The sequence below is a fragment of the Vipera berus genome (assembly GCF_964194415.1).
Source record: "Vipera berus genome assembly, chromosome: 1".
NCBI classification, from domain to species: domain Eukaryota; kingdom Metazoa; phylum Chordata; class Lepidosauria; order Squamata; family Viperidae; genus Vipera; species Vipera berus.
In genome coordinates, this window is record NC_138202.1 from 297,743,595 (window position 1) to 297,766,154 (window position 22,560).

The 22,560-nt window shown below is 41.6% G+C and overlaps 1 protein-coding gene across 2 annotated transcripts; it reads left to right on the forward strand.

Moving 5' to 3' along the window:
• Positions 1-237: 237 nt before the first annotated feature.
• On the forward strand, positions 238-17,375 carry RNF8 (ring finger protein 8). 2 transcript variants are annotated; one of them, XM_081342159.1, is made up of 8 exons: positions 238-374; positions 3,045-3,173; positions 5,661-6,395; positions 8,516-8,578; positions 10,532-10,621; positions 10,931-11,038; positions 13,553-13,757; positions 15,514-17,375. In XM_081342159.1, the coding sequence occupies exons 1-8, from the start codon at positions 252-254 to the stop codon at positions 15,720-15,722; spliced, it is 1,662 nt and encodes a 553-aa protein (XP_081198285.1). In that variant the 5' UTR covers positions 238-251; the 3' UTR covers positions 15,723-17,375. The 2 variants fall into 2 exon arrangements, with proteins under 2 accessions (XP_081198285.1, XP_081198286.1); XM_081342160.1 differs by having other exon boundaries at positions 13,553-13,764; positions 15,514-15,698.
• Positions 17,376-22,560: the final 5,185 nt, after the last annotated feature.

Below are 22,560 nucleotides of genomic sequence, written 5' to 3' on the forward strand. Positions count from 1 at the left end.
GCAGAAGTCAAAATTGGGTTTGTGATACAACTGACGAATCAGCTAAACGCAACAGCAGCGCCCGCGGCTGGTCTCCGGTATCGATTAGTCCCGCCTGCTACTTTTGCCGCCTTGGGGGTACCATCTTTGTGGGGGGCGGCTGAAGGCTGCGAGACGTTGGATTTCTTTGCCCGACCTTAGGAGGAGCATGTCCGCTCTGCTCAAATCGAGCGATTGCTTCTGCCTGTAAGTGGCGGCGCGGGCCATGAAAGATGGCGGAGTGTTTTGGCGGCGACGACCGGATTTCTCGTCCCTCAGGATGGCTGGGGCGAGTTTGGTGCCTCAGGCGAGTTGGCACGAATGAAGGATGGCTGCTGCTGGAGGACGGGAGCGAGGTAAGAGGGGCCGAGGACCTTCTCTCTCGACCGGGGCTTGAGGGTCGAGGGAGGGACGGCGAAAGAGGGAGAAAGAGCCCCCGGCGCCCCCTGGTGGCTATTTAGGAATTACACCCGTGGGGTGCTCTGTGCTCCCAGGAACCTGCCAGCTTTTTTTTTTAATTTAAATTAAGGGGTCTGCATTGAGGATCACTACGTGAAAACTCACCTTGCTGCGTTAAGCGAATTACATTCCAGAACTGCTAGCGAGGTTCTTGGTGGGGGGGGGAACCTGTGCCAGACTAACCTATTTTTATGACAGTGATTAGTTCGGAGTAGAGCAGGGGTCTTCAAACTTGGCCCTTTTGTGACTTGTGGACTTCAACTCCCAGAATTCCTCAGCCAGCCATGCTGGCTGAGGAATTCTGGGAGTTGAAGTCCACAAGTCACAAAAGGGCCAAGTTTGAAGACCCCTGGATTGAGGAGATGCTGTAAATAAAGTGTTTTTGAAACTTGGCAACTTTAAGATGTGTGGACTTCAACTCCCAAATTTCCCTAGCCAGCATGCATGGAAGTTGAAGTTCACAACTTGGAAGTTGCCACCTTTTGAAAACGCCAATACAGATGCAGCATCCTTGACTTCAGCAAACATTTGGGAAGGTCTTCTTTCATAGTTACAGTGACCGTAATGCTCTTTATTATTAAGGACAGCTCTCTCTTATTTGGGAGAGCTGCCTTTTAAATTTATTTAACCGGTTTCCTGGTTTTGAGCTTGGATTTTCTCTTGTAAAGCAAAGTTTTAAATATAAGCAATTGTATTTTTTTATCCTCATGAACTTCTTTCAGATTTGCCTTCCTTTTTTTTTAGGTTTGCCCTTTATTTTATTTTTTTGCAAGAAAATATGTTACTATACTCAAGTTGCATCCTTGTGGGCAGGATGAGAAAATGTGGGCTGGATGGCACTGCTGTCCAATGGATTTACAGATGGTAGGACAGCTGCCTCTAAAGAGTGTTCACAAATGGTTCACAAAAGTATTCATCTATGAAGGGAAATTGTGCTGCCCTGTATCTTTATAAATGACCTAGAAGATGGGATGATGGGACTGTTTCTTGCATGCCTATTATACTAAGATAGGATTTGCTAATACAGGTAGTCCTCAATTTATAACCATTCATTTACTGACTGTTCGAAGTTAGAATGGCACTAAAAAAGTGACTTATGACCGTTTTTCACACTTAACGACCATTGCAACATCCCCATAGTCACATGATCAAAATTTGGATGCTTGGCAGCTGGAATTTATTTATGATGGTTGTCGTGTCCTGGGGTCATGTCGTCACTTTTTGCACCTTCTGACAAGCAAAGTCAATGGGGCAGCCAGATTCATTTAATAACGGTGGCAAAAAGGTCGTAAATAACTGTCTTGCTTAGCAATGGAAATTTTAAGCTCAATTGTGGCCGTAATTTGAGGACTACCTGAATCTTCCAGGACAAAAATCACAATTTGAAATGATACCAAAAGGTTTCATATTTAGCATACAGAAAGATTAATGCATAAGTATAGGAATATGGGATCCTAATCTGAACCTTCAGGTTTTCTAGTGGTGTCCCCATCATCACTGCAACCGAATCCATCCACTTTACTGCTGATCACTATAGTCTCTTTCCTTCCAACTTTCCCAACATTAGAATCTTCTCCAGGAAGTTAGGCTTTCATATTCATGAGAGACTTAAGCGCGTGCGCGTCCACATACACAAATCTCAGTATAGTCAGTTTTTGTATACTGGCTATGAAGGAGCGCAAATAACTGCTTCAAATGGGATAAACCCGCTTATTTTATTTTACTAAAAATAATTTTATACGTGTATATATGTATTTATTTATTTATTTTATTTATTTGTTTCAAACGACTGGGTGGCTTACAGCTTAATAAACATTAATTTTTTTAAAAAAAATCATTGAATATAAAATGAAAGAACAGACAAAATAAAATCATTAACACAAGATGGAAAAGGAGGGAGCTGGATATAAGGGGGTAGGGGTAAGGTTGGATTACCTTTTAATTAGTCAACCATCTCCAATGTAAACTCCCCCATTGGGACCCCAGGCCATCTGGCAGACCAGGGTTTAAGGCTCTGATGAAAAGTTAGGAGGGTGGGAGCCAATCTCACATCAGGAGGGTAAGATATTCCAAAGGGCAGGAGCCACAGCAGAGAAGTGTATAAAGAAATATACAAAGAATACCTCTTTTGGCATTCCATTTAGCTAAATTAAGATTTTGTTTTTATGTATATAATTACCTTTTTAAGTTCTTCTAAACTATGATTATAATTAAACTAAAAATAATTTGTAAATGTGTGATTTTTTAAAAAAGTGCTTTGGCAAATACATACATACATACATATATATATATATATATATATATATATATATATATATATATATATACATACATACATACATACATACATACATACATATATATATATATATATATATAACACTTAAATATTGCTCAGCAAAAGGACTGAAAAAATTGATTCTGCTCACTTTGGTGGTGTAATTGTATTACTTGCCATGTCCCCTGTAAATGAAGTGAAAATATCCCATATGCTGCTTTCCACTTCTGGCTTATAATAATTCATTAGATTACAATTTAAAACACATTTTGTCTATTTCTTTGTTTAGGTAACTGTAGGTCGAGGAGGTGGTGTCACTTACCAGCTGACATCAAAATCCTGTCCACTGATGATCTCTCGGAACCATTGTGTTTTCAAGCAAAATGCCAGTGGCCAGTGGACCGTGATGGATAACAAGGTAAATTAATCAGAAGAAGTGAAAGAGGCAAATGTGAAAACCAGTTTGAAAAAAATGACTTGGAAAGCCATAAGTTTTAATGATAGAAATATATATTTATTTTGTAGGCAGTTTTTGGAAAATAGCCTGCTATAATAAATAAAACAGATTCAGGATCTTTGTTTGTGAAAATGTCATCCAGAATGCAAGAGTATTATGTTTTACAGTATACTTTAAATTTATCATCTGGATTGGGGATTTGCAAGATGATAAGGGCATTTCAAATTTAATCAACTTTAGCTAGTACGGTCAATGATAAAGGTTTGTGGCTACTCCAGTCTGTTAACCTCTGAAGGGCTATTCATAGCTCACTTCTTACCTGAAAAATTGATGAAGATATTTAATGGACAATAGTTAAAGGTTGATGTAAATGGAAGGCCCCTTATCACTTAATTTCTTTGCTTGGTTGGATCATATCCCCCAGCTGACACATGATTAGTTTCATGTTGTTCAGGAGACCCCGTTGTTTTGAAGATTTTAGGGAACAATGCAGGGGAAATGGGAAGGTCCAATGCACAAGAGATAATTCTTACCCTATGTCATGTATTATTGAGTATAATCCTTTAAATAAATCTCAATAACTCAGCAGTTTTTCCCATCTCAGAGCTTGGACATTTTGGTATGGATACCTTCCTCTTCTCCCCCCCCTACTAAAAGCAGAGATAGAAAGATGAGATGTTGGTTCCTGTAGAAGGCGATAGCTCTCTTTTCCAGTTCAGACTCTGCCTTGCCCCAGATATCACAAATGGCTGAGTGCTCTGCCAGCCATTTGCTTGTCCAGGATCATCATCATAGCATATTTTCTACTGATTACTTTTCTTTCCTTTTGGTTGGCATTTATCTTGCTTTTGGGGAGTGTCTAAGGCAGGGGTCGGCAACCTGAAAAAGGAAAAGAGCCACTGGGAACCGGTTCCATCACACACACAAAAAAGTGGGAGCCGTGTGCGTGCGTCCATGCACGCGCATGTGCAAAAAACGTTTTGCGCATGCTCAAAATGTTTTTTCTTGCGCATGCGCGGATGCGCACAATTGCCATTTTTTAATGTATGATGGAACTGGTTGCGCGACGGCGACGGCCTGTTTGCACAGCTACCGCTTTCGGAGGAAGGTGGCAGCTCTGCAAACGGGCCGCGGCAGCTTTCCCAACAAGCGGCGCCACTGCCCGTTCCGAGAGGTGCGCGTGCACCTCTCGGAACGGGCAGCGGCGCCGCTTGTTGGAAAAGCTGCTGCGGCCCGTTTGCAGAGCTGCCGCCTTTGGCAGCCTGCAAACATGCCGCGGGAGCTTTCCCAAAGAGCGGCGCCACTGCCCGTTCGCGCGGAGGTGCGCGCGCACCTCCGCTCGTTCGGAGAGGTGCACGCGCACCTCCGCTCGTCCGGAGAGGTGCACGCGCACCTCCGCTCGTTCGGAGAGGTGTGCGCGCACCTCGGAACGGGCAGCGGCGCCGCTTGTCGGAAAAGCTGCCGCGGCCCGTTTGCAGAGCTGCCGCCTTCGGCAACCTGCAAACATGCCGCGGCAGCTTTCCCAAAGAGCGGCGCCACTGCCCGTTCGCGCAGAGGTGCGCGTGCACCTCTCCAAAGGTTTGGAGAGGTGCGCGCGCACCTCCGCTCGTTCGGAGAGGTGCGCGCGCACCTCTCGGAATGGGCAGTGGCGCCGCTTGTTGGGAAAGCTGCCGCGGCCCGTTTGCAGGCTGCCGCCTTCCTCTGTTCGGGCGGAGGTGCGCGCGCACCTCCGCCCATACCTCTCCAATACTGTATTTTCAAAGCAATCTCTGTAAGTGTGATGTTACGATAGACAGGTCACTTCTACATGTTTGAAGCACCTAAGTAAAGAATCAAATTTGTAAATTAACTGTATTTTGTCTTGCAGTGAAGATGCCTACATGATAACACTGCATTCCTCATTGGAGTGGGAGTATTCCAGCATGATTTGCTTGACCAAGTAGTTAAGATTCCCAAGAAATCAAAAGCAATAGCTGTTAGAAAATCTCGCGTTACACAATCAGAATTGGATGCTAGATTTTTTTTTTAGATTTTAATCATGGTAGCAGATTTCTGTTTAGGTACTTTTGCTTCTAGCAAAGGTGTAAAGTAGGGAATGGGACAACTCGCCATGGCCAACTCGGTGCTGCCAATTCACCAAGTTGGCCGTGGTGAGTTAGCTGTGGCAAATTGTCATAGACCCATGCAGGACTTTGGTAAACAGTATTATATAAGATTTCTATCTGGTTATTAGCTAATTAGAGGCCAGGCTAAATAGATAACTTTATTAAATAAATAAAAATAAAAATAAATAAATCCCTTAATAGCCATCTTAAATCTACTTATCCACTGGATCACTTTTAGTTTGGATCATTTTTTTTTCCTTTTAATTTTTTTTCTGTATTTTTCCCCATAAATTCTCCATAGCTCTTTTTTTAAAAAAATATGTTTTTAAAAAAATTTCTACAGAGTCTAAATGGTGTCTGGCTGAACTGTGAACGCGTTGAACCTTCAAGGGCCTATATTTTACAAGAGGGGGACTTCATCCAATTGGGTGTGCCTTTAAAACACAAAGAAACTGCTGAATACGAGTATACAGTAATAAAGGAAGAAAGGAAGATGATTAGCCCATTTTTAGCACTGAAAAATGAGCAGATGACAGAGAAAGTAAAGGACAGAACTAAACGTAAAATTAGCTTGGAGGAATCAGAGACCTCTGGAGCCGAAGGGCCTTCCCATTCTAGATCCAAGAGAGACCGAGTATCCTCTGATAATGACTCTTTGGGGAAACCTCAGGAAGGCGGTACTGACCTGTCTAAAGCACCGTTGGAAAACATGGAAACCCTAGTGCTGTTCTCATCAAAACCAAGCAAGAAGGAGAAGAAGAAAAACCATTGTAACTCAGTTCAACCCGATCAAGCGTTTCTCATTTCTAAGGAACAAAAAAACCCAAGTCTGGCAGAGTCTTGGAACAATTTGGAACAAGTCATAAAATCTCTGGAAGACATGACAAAGCTCAAAGCCAAAGTGCAGGAGAAGCAGACAGCCGTCTTGACTGTAAAAGAAAACCCCAAACTTGCTCCAGAAGAGATTCAGGTGTTGGAGCGGGAGCTACAACAACTGCAAGAACAGTTATGTACCGAGCAGCAGCAGCAGCAGCACCAAGTAGAACAGTTAGAGAAAACTTTCTGTGAGGAACTACAGGTAGGTATAACCACGATAAGCTTTTGTTTATCTTTTAAAATAGTCAAAAGTTTTAGGATGGACCTAAACTAAGGGGGGGCACTGCAATGTACTTGTATAACTTGGAAAATGCCAATATTTGGGGGGGTGGTACAGTATTATTTTAATAAAGTAACATTTGTGGACCTGAAAAAAGTAATGTTTTAAAAAAATTAGTTACATCTTATATACTTTTTAACTTTTTAAGCCTATTTTATGCTCAGTGGGTTAGGACGCTGAGCTTGTCGATCAGAAGGTCGGCAGTTTGGCGGGTCAAATCCCGAGTGCCGCATAACAGAGTGAGCACCTGTTACTCGTCCCAGCTTCTGCCAACCTAGCAGTTCGAAAGCACGTAAAAAATGCAAGTAGAAAAATAGGGAGCACTCCAGTGGGAAGGTAACAGCGTTCCGTGCGCCTTTGGCGTCTAGTCATGCCGGCCACATGACCACGGAGACGTCCTCGGACAAGCGCTGGCTCTTTGGCTTTGAAATGGAGATGAGCACCGGCCCCTAGAGTTGGAAACGACTAGCACGCATGTGCGGGGGAACCTTTACCTTTACCTTACTAGCTGTTCTGTACCAGCCTGCTACCGGCCCTGCAGAAAAGGCAGGGACAACCCCTTTTACAAGAACGCAAGAGGCTGGAATTACGCCTGCCAAATTTATTGCTACAAAAACAAACGGAACAAGACAAACCAAGAAACAGGAGCTTTAAGAAACAGGAACTATCCAAGCGGTTGCCTTCAGCAAACCAGCCCTCCCACTCATTCCCCTTATATAGAGTTCAGGGCGTGGCTTCTCTCTGCCTCCTTCCGAGGAGCCCCATTGCCTTCCTCTGTTTACTCTTAATTGACTGCCTCCTGCGTCGGGCGTCCTTGAACAGGGCCAGCTGTGGGTCATCTTCATCCTCGCTGTCAGGCTCACACAGCTGGGTCTCCGTGGTGACCAAGTGGGAGGGGCCTGGCTGAGGGCTCTCATCAGCAAGATCTTCAACCCCCTCAGCAAGGTCTTCAACACCCCCCTCCTCTTCTGAGTCGTCCGACCCAACTGCCGAACCCACAGGCTGACCCTGAATCACAACACTAGCCCTTCATTCAAAGAAAGAGTAAATACATCCTTTGGCTTCCTAAAAAGTGATCATCCCTAACATGAATGACCAGAGGGAGAAGGGAAAGGTCTGCCTTTTTAATATTGGCAAATCTTTTCAGATTTTTAGTCACTGTCATACAATTTCAGTCATCCTCTCCTTTCTCCACAGAACCTGAAAATGTGAAAAGGTTTCCTCTCTCCATAGGTTTTGCAAATTTCAGTCTTGATGATTCTAGGGAATTCCTCATATGTTTATTTTTAGAAATTGGAATTTGAGGGACTAATGTGTGCCAGTATGGGAAATGATGTAGTTCCCTGGGGTGTTTTTCAAGAATAAAACAGCATAACGAATGTTTAAAATATAGTTTTCAATTATAAAGAACCTTTAAGATAAAAGAGTAATTTCATTTAATGAAAAATATCTAAAATATTTATGGAATATTATATTCTGATTACTGGCTCTAGTTCTCCAGAGTAATTATACCTGTTATTTCTTGGGGAAGATATTTTGTAAGATATTTTAACTTGCAAGTTTTCAATAAACAATACTTTAAAAATACTCTTGGAAAAGGTAACATATATTAATATAGAAAAAAATCAATAGCAGCTACTAGGTTCAAGTGTTTTTAGCTGAAGGTATTTTTCTTCTTCTAGTATGATAAAAACCATTGATGTTTCACAGCCTTATCTGTTTCTTTAAATTTGTTGTTCGGTGGGTGGAAAAGAGAGAGAGAGACAGCCCTAATAGAGAAAAAAAAAGCATTTTGAACATTCAGCAGTAGACGAATTCATGTTAAAAGTACAGTATAGTGCTTAGCAGGATATACCTTTGACAAAAATAAAGATAATTTTTCAGGATTTATTTTTATTTTAAAATTTCAGTTTTCACAACCAGTAATTTTCTTCTGTTGCATTTTCTAAATGTCTGAAGAAAAACCTTTGTACATGATATCCAGCAAATTGACATTAATTTTTTTTTCTTCTGCTCGTGACTCATGTCCTGTTATTATTTAGAGAGCAAACAAAGAACATGGAGAAGAAAGACTGAAAGACCAACTAGCACAGGTTCTACTACAGGTAATTTAAGAGGTTTTTATGTTTTTATCACTTAAATCAGAAAGCTTAGTTATTAGGTTCACAGAAGTCTCTTCATTTCTCCATGGAATTAGCTTTATTCTGCTCTGTTTTATTTTCTGTTTATTACCTCTATGTTCACTCAGGATTTTACTTTCTTTGTGGCCAATTCCATCTTTTTCCTGGGCCAATCTAACTGGATTTGCCATTCCTATGCTATTTGTATCTTTTTTTAAAAGAATTTTTTGCCTTATTTTTATAAAAATATTCATCTATCTCCACCACATAATTATTGGCCTTACCTTGTTGGTCAAAAATTGAGAACAGAGTTAAAAACCTTTGGTTTGCCACAAATTCAGTTGTGAAGCTTCAGTCACTTAAGAGTTTCTCTAGTGAGGGACTGCAGGTTGTTTAATTACTCTGTAGTTGTAACTGCTTCATCCTCCTGATCTCCAGACCAATTATCTTCCTCTACTAGAGAAGCTAGTAGTTCCTGACATCTATAATTCTGTGTTGACAGTTGTACTACTACTGTAATTACAAGCTGTCAATTTTCCATTGTTTTGACAGCCTGCTTGATACTTTTCCATCATTCATTCTGTTTGGTTTTATTTATTTTTTATTGAAAAGTTTTAAAATACACATTTTTTAAAAAAACATAAACGCCCTCCCTCCCCCTCCCCCCCACTTCCCCTCCTTCCCCCCTGACTTCCCAGAGCTGAATACAGGGTATAAACTTTAACCAACTTAAGCTAAAATATGCTAACCAACTACAAAAAGACACTAGATTCTATCGCACTTTAACTCCTCTTAACATAACTAAATAACTAAATAATAATAACTAATAAAGTTTGGTTTTATTTTATATTTGTTTCTCATCTCTGTATTGCGTCCTGATGGGTTTCCTATCAAGTTTATATTTCCCCCGAAGTTTATATAATTCAGAGATAACCGAGGTGTGACCACTGATAAATTGCTAGGACATTAGTTTTGTATCTTGGTGTAATGCAAGTCATTATAGTGTGGGCTTCTGTGAGATAAAGGTAGCCAACTACTAATAAGACATTCTTCGTTATGAGGAAAATAATTGCCCAAAAGTATTGCAATGACATGGCTAACTACATTACCAAAATGTATATCATACGGCCACTTAGAATATTCCAGTTCATTTTCAGGAAATTGTTCTGGCTCGCAATTTATATTTTATTGGTCAATCTTTCAACAACATTTTATACTATCCTTCAGCCACCATGTCCCAGTACGTTTAATGCCAGAACAGTACCAAGTTATTAAAATAAAAAGTTTTTAAATAAAGAAAAACATATTTAAAGAAGAAGTAATGGTGCTAATGATGGTCGCTTGCTTTGCTTTCTGCTTCTTCCTTTTCTCCTTTAGGGTGATTGGTTTCAGAAGGGATTTGTGAGGGTGGAGGGGCTTAGTCCAACCTAATGAGGCAGCAACAGGAGGAGACAGTACTGAAGGCAATTTACTTAAGTACCGAACGTATACAGTCTATTTCTTTAATGTATATGTATATCTGCATTATAGATACCCATACAGCAGCATCTGCAGGGTTGGGGGCAAAGAGGGCAGAATGGTGAAAACAATGCTGTGATGTAGGACCTAGCCTTTTGTGTGTGTCTTCTGACATTACATGCATATACAAAAGGAATGGAGATTGCAGCACAACACCGCAATACCGTTTTCATCTTTTTCTCTCTCTGTGTGTATTTTTAAAGTTAATAGCTCTTTGTTGCCATAGGCTTCTACTTTTTTAGTGTTTTATAGTTTGATAATCTTGTATTGGTGATTATTTGCACATTTTATGGAGCACATTCAGAAGAACTGCATTTCCATGGCAATCAATTTCAGAGATATTAATTTGAATGCAGCATACTGTTTTTAATTTGAATCAGCATACTGCTGATACTGTTTTTGTTTGCTTCTAATTTTTAGCATCAGGCTCTGATGGAAGAACTGAACCGTAATAAGAAAGATTTTGAAGAAATAATTAAAGCCAAGGATAGGGAATTGAAAGAAACCAAGGTATGAACAGACCCCATGAACATATGGAAAAATGGATAGTGCAGACATTCTACAAATCCTCTTTTAAATGTCTATATGGTTTCTTAAGGAAGCTCCTGTCTTCCTTTCCACTGATAGTGTGAACTGCCTTCATTTCTCCTTCTTATGTTTAAATATGGTAGTGGACTGAAAAAAGTATTTTAACTATTTAATCATGTAGGCAAAATTTATATTTTGAATAAAGGGTACTTCATCTTATGAAGCATGCTTTCCATTTCCTAGCTTCAGCGATTGCATTCCTAGTGTCTTTGTGTTCTGTCTTGGCTATAGGAAGAGAAGGAGAAAGCAAGAGCACAAAAAGAGGAGGCACTGAGCCATATGAACGATGTATTGGAGAATGAGCTGCAGTGTACAATTTGCTCTGAACACTTTATTGAGGTAAAAATAAATATTATTCTTTTGTGTAAAGGAGAAAATTTCGGAGCAAAGTACCGGTTTGTTCTTCATATTTTCATGAAAATATGAGAGGAGATTAAAGCTTCCCTGTGAGGAAAGCTTAAATAAGATACAAAAGATCTCACAGAAAAAGATTTTTAAAAATGTAGAACAGAACTACTGGAGCATATCAAATCTATTTAGCAACAGTCAGTGAAAAAATCAGTTTAGGCAAAAATGAGAATATCAGAAATAGATAAAGGTTTTTCTGACATGCCTCCCTTTGCTTAGCCCCATTTTTCCAGGTTAGACACATGGATATTTGTGAGGGTGTGTTTTCAGGTGGTGGCATACAAATTGTTGAATCTCCATGTCCCCAGTGCTACCCCCTCTTGTAATCATACTTACCTGTATAATCCTTCTAGATGAGTTCTTTTGAGCTTTTAATGACTTGGCTGAGATACCCGTTTTCTCCTCAGTATTAATTATTTTGGATTCTCCCCCCCGCCCCCCAAGTTCTGGTTTATAAAGAGAAGAATGTGTGGGACATAATAGCTCTCTGTCGAGGCAAAATTGTTCCAGAAAACAGGACAAGTGGATTTCAGTTTCAAAAAAGAGTAAATTTTGGTTGAACATCAAAAAGAGTTTCCTTGGGTGGTGGTAAACCTTGCTGGAAAGGTTGGGACTCAGCCTGAATGGTTATCTGTCAGCGATATGTACTAGTTCGTGTACTAGGCAACATGGTGGACTAAATGATTTCTAAGGTTCTTTCCGATGCTGACATTTTATGATTTAGAACTTAACATATTAATACAGTATATAATTTTGGGGTCTGAAGGATGAGAGAATAGCAACACTTCAGACTTAACCTGTGTGAGGTGCCTTACACAAAAAGCATATCAGTGATGAGAGCTGTCCAATGACTTCTGCCAAGGACTGGTCTCGAGCCCAGGCCCACCTCAAGCGGCATTCAATCCAAGGAAGTAAATTAAAGCTAGACATTAGGAGGTAATATCCGATGAGCCTTTGGAAGTGGTTCCAAACTATGTGGTGAGTTCTGCTTTACTGGAGGTCTTCAAACGGAGGCTGTTGCCCCTTTGAGACCTGTCTGTTTCCCAGGCATGGAGACAGAAGATTAGCTGAGCCCAGGTGTGTTGGTTATTGGCCTTCTTGGATGCCATGTTATGTTTCTTTTATTTTTGATTATTGTTTTTACCTTGTTGGTTAGATATTGTTTCAATCTGTTAATCATCCAGAGTCATGTTTGTGAGGGGAATGGCTATTTATTTATTCAACTTATATAGCCACCCATCTCACTTTTATATGACTCGAAGCAGCTTAAACAACTAAAAAAAATGCAGTGTAAAAACAAATAAAAACAAAAACACATAGCAGCAAGGCATAATCTAACCTATCATCACATAACCAGGAGATGGGCTTTCACCCACCCTAAGAGTCCCAGGCCCGGGCAGAAAGCCAAGTTTAAAAGTTCTACAAGGATTTGGCTAATCTAATCTCAAAGAGGAGGATGCTCCAAAGGGCAGATGTCACAGCAGAGAAGGCTCTCCTTCAGGGGCCCAGCCAATTAATAGTATGCCCTTCCTGCCAGCTCTGGAAGGACAGGTAGAAACAATTAGGGAGAGATGGTTCCACAGGTAACAGAAGCCATGAGGGGCTTCAAAGGTGACAATCAGCATCTTCAGTTGCGCCTGGAAGCACACCAGAAGCCAGTGCAGCTTGTGGAGCAGTGGTATTACATGGGCCGAATGACTGGAACTGCCCACGTTGCTGCATTTTGCCCTAATTGAAGTTGAAGTTGAAGCATCCAAATGCTCTTCAAGAGCAGCTCCTTGTAAAGGGAATTGCGACAGTCTGATCTGGAGTTTGCAAGAGCATGAGTGGCTGTGAATAGGGTCCCCTAGTCCAGGAACAGGAACAACTAACACGCAACCCTAAGTGCAAATGTCTTGCTAGCCATGGCTGCCATCTGTTCTTTAAGCAGGAGCCATGAGTGCAGGAGGACTCCAGATTGGTCAGTGGATCTGTCTGACCAATGCCACCCATCCAAACTCAAAGATGGAAGATCCCTGGAACCATAAGGTCCAAAAACATAGTCCTACTTAGTCTTGCTTGGATTGAGGCAAAGCCTGTTGTGCCTGATCCAGGACCCCACCACTTCTAGACTCTCCTGGGATGTAAATTAACTAAACCAGAATTGGTTTAATACTATATAGTAGTGTTTTTATATTTTTTTATTTGAAGTCTTGTTTTTTTACCCAAATGTCTGTGAATGATACAAAATATAAATCTAATATAAATGTAGATAGTACTACGTAAGAAATATTAACAAAATCTGTTATACTGGACAGTGGAAATATGCAGAATAACCCTGGAAAGTGCTGGGTTCATATTTAGGAGTTTTCTTTTATACAGTTAATTCTTCCCCAGGATAAACTGTGATGAGCAAAAGACGACTTTCCATAAAGTGGCACTTTACTTTCATTCTTGTTTTTATAGGCTGTCACTCTAAATTGTGCACATAGCTTCTGCTCATATTGCATTGATGAATGGATGAAACGTAAGGTGGAGTGTCCAATATGTAGAGGGACAATATTATCCAAGACTCGGTCACTAGTTCTGGACAACTGTATTGACAGGATGGTGGAAAACTTGGATGATGAGACAAAGTGCCGTCGCCTGTCCCTTATTCAAGAGAGAAAAGGTGAGAGGTGGGTCTTCCATTCCTAGCAATTGCATCTTTTTTGTCAGCTGCTTATTTTAGGAAGTAATTTAGAAATGTATCAATAACAAGCTGAACATACTTCTTTAACTTAATTATTTTATTCATGATTAAATCTCTATCTACAACTCTGCTATAGTTTTAGGATTGAATTGAGCTCAAATTTGAAAAGAGAACAATACAACAAATTTGCCGCATATTTTACAAATTGTAAAGTTGCCTAGCTTCCCAGGATGTTTAAGAAAATTATGAAATAGGTTAACCCCCTATTTAATCCATATTGTTTAATACTAGCATGTATGTATGTAGTTTGTATCTCACTTTCTTCCATTATGGATATAGAAGATATGGTCTTCCATTGCAAGGACTGACCAGATACAGTTCTGCTTTGCTTGGGCTCCAAATAAGCTTGGGCTTCAAAGTAAACCAGGTCCTCAGGATCAGCTGATTAAAGTATCACGTTGCAAGTAAAGAAATGGTGTGTCTGTTGTGGAATGTAGTTTGCAGCTAAAATTTAGTGATCACTTTATATTGCTCCACTTTTCTGATATATAGTGATGAGATAATGGGTAGGCACCTTTTTGTAATAACTGATCTCTCTCCTCTTCTTAATATTCTCCTTGGAATAGTTGTGCCATTAAATAGGATACATATATAAATGAGACTTTTTCTTACACTTGTGGGAAAATCGTTCTAAAATGTTCTAAGAAGTCAGTAACAATAATTACTGTTGAAGTATTATGAATCAGTTCTTAAGGTAGCATAGTAATTTGCAGATTTTGTGTTCAGAATAAATTTAACACATCGGTGTAGGGCAGTGAACCCCAAACTAGTGTCTGAAGATCATTCACTGTCTGTGAGGTTACTGAAGATGGTTCCTGATGTAGGTGCAAGAATAAATATTATATTGCTTGAAAAAAGCCCCGAGATTTGACAATAGTTGACTTTTATGAAAAAAATGGTTCTAATTTTCTTGCCTTATATTAACAGCAGAGTTTTCAAACTTTGTCCTTGTGCAGTTAAAAGAAAAACTTCAAAAAATTCTTGATCAAACATTACTAGTTTAGGGCAGCAAAACTAGCACAAATGCAGTGGAACTATAAATTCTGATAGATTCATTAGGTTATAAAATGTTATCAACTGTAGGTAATAAAATATTAGAGTAAAACCATATGTATCTGCATAGAAACATGAAACCTGTGCATATCTGAATATGTTTATTCATGAGATTAATAGACTTCTACTCTGTATGTTTATATCTGACTTGAAATCATGGTAGGGCCCACCTCCTCCTCCACATTTAACTGCCTACGACCAATGGTTCTCAACCTCTGGTCCGCCGACCTCTGTGGGGCTGCCATGTCGTCACAAGGGGTCTGTGAAGGCTTGAAGAAATGTTACGATTTAAATCTTAAGTCTTGGGGGTCCATGACAATAGTCCATGGCCACAAAAGGTATTTAAAGGGGATCCTTGGTGAAGAAAAGGTTGAGAACCATTGGCCTGTGACTATGAAAGTTATCCAGTTGGTATCTCCACAACATTAAGACAGCTGATGGTGAAATAGCCTTGTCCAAGCCTTCACTAGATATTTTTGTATGTAATCTTGTGACAAGAGATTTATTTGAAAAATATTTAAATTACGGTAGATAACTTTAATATATTAAGGTATCTGTACCACCCTAAGTCATACAAACACTGTATAAACTAATTGCCGTATTTTTGTCTGTTTAATTGCAGGAAAGCAGGTTGTTCCACCAAGCCCACCATCAGACAGTGAAAGCAGTAGTCTTGCCTCTTCTTCAGACAGTGAGAGCAGCAGTCTTACCTCAACATTAGATAGTGAGAGCAGCAGCTTTCCATCTATGCATTCCCTCAGTAGCATTTTCACAAGCAGCTCTGAAAGCGATGATTATGAGGATGACTCTGATAGTCCCCATGTGATATGAAAGTATGCTCTGCATGCGTGCAGCTTTTTGAAATCTCCTCAGGATAGTTTCTGTGAGGAAAAAGGGTATTTGGAACAAAGAAGATGTGGAATTTTAAATTGTGGATTAAAGGAGCTTTGCAGGATCCTGTTCTTTTCTTCATTGCATATATGGGTATTTTTACTTCCAAAAGTCCAAATTTTCAGTTTTATGACTCATTTGTCACACTGGACTCATGGAGATTAAACCATGTCTGTTCTTGCTATGAAAACTAGGGCTATGCAAACCTATTTGAAAGATGCTTCACAGCATAAAGGAACACGTAATGAAAAACTCCTGTTTGAATCAACCAAACTGCTAATGTATTTTTCTCCAAATTCATGCTCTTTCTTTTCTACACTCAAGTGAAAAAAGCAGGAATAGCTTCCAGAGCAAATGCGTGAACCTGGCAAAACATAGCTGTTTATTGATTAGAAGAGTAGTGCTTCATACATGCTTCTGTATGTTACGAAGCAGATTTTTCCAAAGGTTTTCGTAGCTTGAATAAAAATTCTGGGTGAGAATGCACAAGCTTGAATATCACAAGCTTGAATTTTCTCTCAGTAACTTTAACAATGTTGGTCAACTGAATTGTATACTATGATATATATGTCTAATGGTTCATAAGCAGAATAAGAATGCTAGCCTCAGTTGTAACTTTAAAACACGTTGAAGATAATAGTTAAAGTTTGCAGAAACTGTACTGTGTTTTTCATAAAAGGATATAAATCTGTTTCCTCAATTTCTGTTGCCAGTATAGAATAAAATTAATCCAAAACTTTATGGGAGGGGAAAGTAACTTCCTTGAGATTAAAGTGAAGAAAACCACCTGGAAAAGCAGAGTGAAGAAGGTGCATTTCTGAACAAATGGAAGATCACACAATACCAGTGTTCTACAATTTTACGGTCATAAGTGTACAACATCCACGTTCCAGGCTTTGCATTCAGACCATCAAGCAATTGATTCTGCCTTTTGTTTTACTTGATATTACTTGAAGACATTGTTTATTTATTTATTAAGGTGCAAGATATAAAAAAGAAATTATCTTTTATTTCTCTGTTTATGAATTTTTGTACAGTCAGTTCAGTTTACCTATTTTGGTTTTGACAGGAATGATTAATTTAACACTTTAATAACTGGACTTTGCAAATGTAAATGTTAAGTATCATTACAAGTAATTGTAAGAAGCCTTAATAGTTATCAATACATTACTGCGGCAAAACTTGTATGTGACAAGGTCCTATTCAGACTACTTAGCCCAGAATTTACTGGTGGAGTTACGGTCATGTGAAAAAAGTTAAGTACACCCCCATTGAAATGTTTGTCTTTTTCAACGTATTTCAATATAGATAATTGATCTTAATTTTAACAATATTAATAAATAAGTATGCTACATTTATCACCTCAAATACCTAAAATTAGTTTCAGGTGCACCAGATCTGGTGCAAATGATTAGAATATTGTCAGAGAAGGTTTGGGAGGAACCTGTCTTATTCAAACCTAAGACTATTAGTTTGCTTTGCTCTTAGTTGCTGAAGTGTGTGGTATACACATGCTTATATCAAAAGATATTTCTGAGGCCTTCAGAAAGAAGATAATAATTGTCTGTGACCCTGGGAGGAGATTTACAAAGCTTGCCCCCCAAAATTGGGCATTAATCATTTCATTGTACAGAAGATCTACAAATAGAGAAGATTTCAAACAACTGCCAATTTACCCAGACCAGGTTGTCCCAGCAAGTTCAGCCCGAGAGCGGAACACAAGTTGCTGAAAGAAGTTTCTGAGAACCCCAGGATTTCATCATGTGATCTAGAAGTAGCTGTCGCTCCTGCTGATGTCAAAGGGCATGTCTACAATTAGAAGCTGCATAAATTAGATCTATATGGAAGGTGTATCAGGAGGAGACTTGCTGTTCAGAAAGAATATTGGGGCAAGAGTAAAGTCATGAACACCTAGGCAAAGACCAGGATTTGAAACAATGTGCTCTGGACAGAAGAGACAAAGATAATTATTTGGCCACAGTACCAGAAAACACGTTTAGTGAAAACCTAATGTATCACCAGAAGAACCTGATAAAACAACTGTAAACCATGATATGTGGAAATGTTTAAATTGGGTGATTTGCTGCATCAAGGTCTGGGTAGTTTATCATAGAATCCACTATGAATTCTTCATTCCATCTGTGGGCATTTAAGGATAATGTGAGACCATCTGTTTGAAGCTTGAACCTCAGCCAAAAGTGAACCTTGCAACATGACAATGAACATGTGAAGGAATAGCTGAGGGGGAAAAATAGAGGGCTCAAAAGCTGGACCTAGATCCCATTGAGGTGCTGTGGGGGCAGTTTGGAATGGTTGTGCATGCAATAGTTGTGCACCCCTCGAACTTTGCACAGCTCAAAAAGTTCTATATGGAGGAGTGGGAAGAAAATTCCTCTCGGCTGATTTCAGAGCAGCTAGGCCAGGGGTCGGCAACCTAAAAAAGAAAAAGAGCCACTGGGAACCGGTTCCATCACAAATTAAAAAAAGAGGGAGCCGCGTGCGTGTGTCCATGCACGCGCATGCGCAAAAAGGTTTTTTGCGCATGCGCGGACACACGCGGCTGCCATTTTTTTAAAAATGAGATGGAACCGGTTCCCGGTTGCCCGACGGCGACGGCCCGTCTGCAAAGCTGCCGCTTTCGGCAGCTTTGCAGACGGGCCGTGGCAGCTTCCTCAAAGAGCGGCGCCCCTGCCCATTCCGAGAGGTGCGCGCGCACCTCTCCGAACGACCGGAGGTGCGCGCGTACCTCCGCGCGAATGGGCAGCGGTGCCGCTCTTTGAGGAAGCTGCCGCGGCCCGTCTGCTAAGCTGCCGAAAGCGGCAGCTTAGCAGACGGGCCGCGGCAGCTTCCTCAAAGAGTGGCGCCCCTGCCCATTCCGAGAGGTGCGCGCGCACCTCTCCGAACGACCGGAGTTGCGCGCGCACCTCCCCAAACCTTTGGGGAGGTGCGCGCGTACCTCCGCGGGAAGGGGCAGTGGTGCCGCTCTTTGAGGAAGCTGCCGCGGCCCGTCTCTGAAGCTGCCGAAAGCGGCAGCTTAGCAGACGGTCCGCGGCAGCTTCCTCAAAGAGCGGTGCCCCTGCCCATTCCGAGAGGTGCGCGCGCACCTCTCCGAACGACCGGAGTTGCGCGCGCACCTCCCCAAACCTTTGGGGAGGTGCGCGCGTACCTCCGTGCGAAGGGGCAGCGGCGCCGCTCTTTGAGGAAGCTGCCGGCAGCTTCCTCAACGAGCGGCACCGCTGCCCCTTCGCGCGGAGGTACGCGCGCACCTCCCCAAAGGTTTGGGGAGGTGCGCGCGCAACTCCGGTCGTTCGGAGAGGTGCGCGCGCACCTCTCGGAATGGGCAGGGGCGCCGCTCTTTGAGGAAGCTGCCGCGGCCCGTCTGCTAAGCTGCCGCTTTCGGCAGCTTAGCAGACGGGCCGCGGCAGCTTCCTCAACGAGCGGCACCGCTGCCCCTTCGCGCGGAGGTACGCGCGCACCTCCCCAAAGGTTTGGGGAGGTGCGCGCGCAACTCCCCAAAGGTTTGGGGAGGTGCGCGCGCAACTCCGGTCGTTCGGAGAGGTGCGCGCGCACCTCTCGGAATGGGCAGGGGCGCCGCTCTTTGAGGAAGCTGCCGCGGCCCGTCTGCTAAGCTGCCGCTTTCGGCAGCTTAGCAGACGGGCCGCGGCAGCTTCCTCAAAGAGCGGCACCGCTGCCCCTTCGCGCGGAGGTACGCGCGCACCTCCCCAAAGGTTTGGGGAGGTGCGCGCGCAACTCCGGTCGTTCGGAGAGGTGCGCGCGCACCTCTCGGAATGGGCAGGGGCGCCGCTCTTTGAGGAAGCTGCCGCGGCCCGTCTGCTAAGCTGCCGCTTTCGGCAGCTTAGCAGACGGGCCGCGGCAGCTTCCTCAAAGAGCGGCACCGCTGCCCCTTCGCGCGGAGGTACGCGCGCACCTCCCCCCATTCGGGGAGGTGCGCGTGCACCTCTCCAAACGGGCGGTGCCACTCTCCATTTGGAGAGGTGCGCGCGCACCACTGCCCGTTGGAAGAGGTGCGCGCGCACCGGGTGGCTGGGAGCCGCAAGAGACGGCTCAAAGAGCCGCATGCGGCTCCGGAGCCGCAGGTTGCCGACCTGTGAGCTAGGCAGTTATAAGAAATACATATTTGAGGTTGTTTCTGCAAATGGGGGCAGAACCAGGTAATGGAGCCAAAGGTGTGCTTTTTCCACAGAATGAAATTTTAACGTTTTTTGTGGAATAAATATACAGTTAAATTTTTAATAGTTTTTTTCATTCAAGTACATCACCTGTACTGTTTGAAGATAAAATGTCAATATGTCGACAAAGTAGTATTTAAAAGTTTGTGTAGCTTTTTGAATTTTTAATATTTCTGCAAAAATAGAAATAACCTCATTAAATGAGCAAAAATATTGTATTTGCTTGGAGGTGCTTTTTCAAGAAGCAACTGGACTTTGTTTTTCCTTGACATTTTGCTTCTCATCCAAGAAGCTTCTTCAGTTCAATTATTTTTATAATGGTTTTTAGTACTAGTTCTTGATCAGCTATCATAAGAGTGTTCTGCAAACAAATTTTTTAGAAGAAAGTTCATCAATCAAATTTGAGAAGGTTGTTATTTTTTTCTACCATCATATTCCAAGAATAGGGTCTGCTGTTTCTGAACAACTTTACTGCTAAGTATTCTATACTTTTTCTCTTACGTTTTTCTCTCTGACCATTATGTCCCAAAGTAAGGCAAGAATTCCTTTCTTAATGCAAATACTGAAGATAGAAAAAATGTGCTGTACAAAGGACTTTTCCAATTTAGAATACCTCATAATGGTCAACCAGATGTATTTTGCTACTGATATTGCATTTCCATTCAGTTCTTAGCAGTGGGGATGGCTGCATGCATGTTTAATGTAAAAAAAAGGTACAATGCAAATAATAAGGAAATGGGAAAAGACAGATGAAAACCCATGTGACAACTTCACTGAATTCTGGCTCTGCTAGATTTATGTGAACACTAATAAGACAACAAAATCATAAATTGTATCTTTAAACACTGAAAAATGGAGGATATAGTTAAATTTTGCATCTACACAGCAAGTTATGAATAAATGGTTATCCAGAGAAGGAGAATTACTTAATCCAGCTACTCTTCCTTAAGTTTTTTTTAGCAAGTCCTTTGAGCTAGGACTGATTCCTTGTGACAGACATGTATATATTGTTTACTTGACAAAATGTTTGAACTGCCTTCCATGTTATTTTTCTGACTTTTCAGGCTGGCCTATAGTCCTCATATTTCTTGAGGTTTCCCATTCAGATCCAAATGATAAATCCAGCTTAGTTTTTTGAGATTACCCAGGTAATTCAACTTCCAGATAATTTAAATTAACTAGGTGCAGTAATCCAGTTTTTTTGTAGAATGCATCCAACATTGACTTTTTTTCCTTAATTTTTATTGTTTTCTCCATGTCCTCTATTCGAAATTAATATGCTTTGTATTTCTGATTGAACTTTCCTTAATATCTTTGCTATGTTATATTCTGCAAACTTTAGTTGCTTCATAGCACTTTAATTAATTTTGTTTTATTCTTGTGGTCAAGAAAATCTTATTCCAGAGCAGTTTAGAGTTCACTTTAAAAGTAGAAGGAATAGTCATAAAAAGGTGTACTGCAATCAAAATCAATACAATAGAAAAGCAACAAAGGAAAAATTAAAAATCACCCTGTAAAATGTCCAGATGTTTGAAAGTGTAAAATGTTTTCAAAGTAATATAAGAACTATTTCCAAGGCGTTTTAGTGTTTTGTTGGGCCAAGGATTGCAGGGCAAGGATGATCATGTAAGCAGGCAGGGCTGTATCACAGGGATTTTTTTAAAATGAAAATACAATTGGGTACTAAGGTAAGTAATCTTTGAATATTACATTGCTATTGTTCTGAGAGTACTGTATGTCTTTTCATATACATTTTTAAATGACAGGAATCTCACTGATTTTTGGCAACTCAAGAAATGATTGCTAAATTTTGGCAATATAAATAAAAGGGGTTGATGGCCTAGAACAGGGGTTGGGAACCTTAAACACTCAAAGAGCCATTTGGAACTGTTTCCCACCAAAAACACCGGGAGCCACAAAACCCTTCTGCTCCCCCCCTGCATGGAGCGCCCCGCCGCCACTGCTTCCCCCCATCCCCCAATGGAGTGCTCCATTGCTGCTGCTGCTGCTTCCCCCCCACATGGAACACCCTCCCACCACTGCTTCCCCCCACCCAATGGAGCGCTCCACTGCCACTGCTGCTTCCCCTACCGCATGGAGTGCCCCACCACTGCTTTCCCCAGTGGCAAAGGTGGTTTGGGAGGCAGTGGCAGGGTGTAGCCCAGGCGTAGCCCAGCAGCAGCAGCAGCAAAGCTCGTCCTCCCCACTTAAGAGGCCATCCGTGGATCCTCGGCTCTGAGTTGAAAGTGGAGGCGCAGCAGCGGGATTGCTCTCAAGGTGGGTGTACACAAGCCACCTTATTGTGATTGTTGGCAATCACAAAGGTCAGACATTTTTTGTAGATGGCCACCAGGTTTGCACACATCTCAGGAGGGACTTGTCCCACTCCTCTTTGCAGATCCTCTCCAAGTCAATAAGGTTTTGAGGCTGATGTTTGGCAGCTTGAACCTTCAGCTCCCTCCACAGATTTTCTATGAGATGAAGGTCTGGAGACTGGCTAGGCCACTCCAGGACCTTAATGTGCTGCTTCTTGAACCACTCCTTTGTTGCCTTAGCTGTGTGTTTTGGGTCATTGCCATACTGGAATA

Bases quoted from the DNA above. Each gene is read 5' to 3' on its own strand.
- RNF8 (XM_081342159.1), top strand. From the start codon at position 252: ATGGCGGAGTGTTTTGGCGGCGACGACCGGATTTCTCGTCCCTCAGGA. The intron at 3,174-5,660 runs GTAAATTAATCA...AAATTTCTACAG, and splicing joins GGACCGTGATGGATAACAAG to AGTCTAAATGGTGTCTGGCT. The intron at 13,758-15,513 runs GTGAGAGGTGGG...GTTTAATTGCAG, and splicing joins CCTTATTCAAGAGAGAAAAG to GAAAGCAGGTTGTTCCACCA.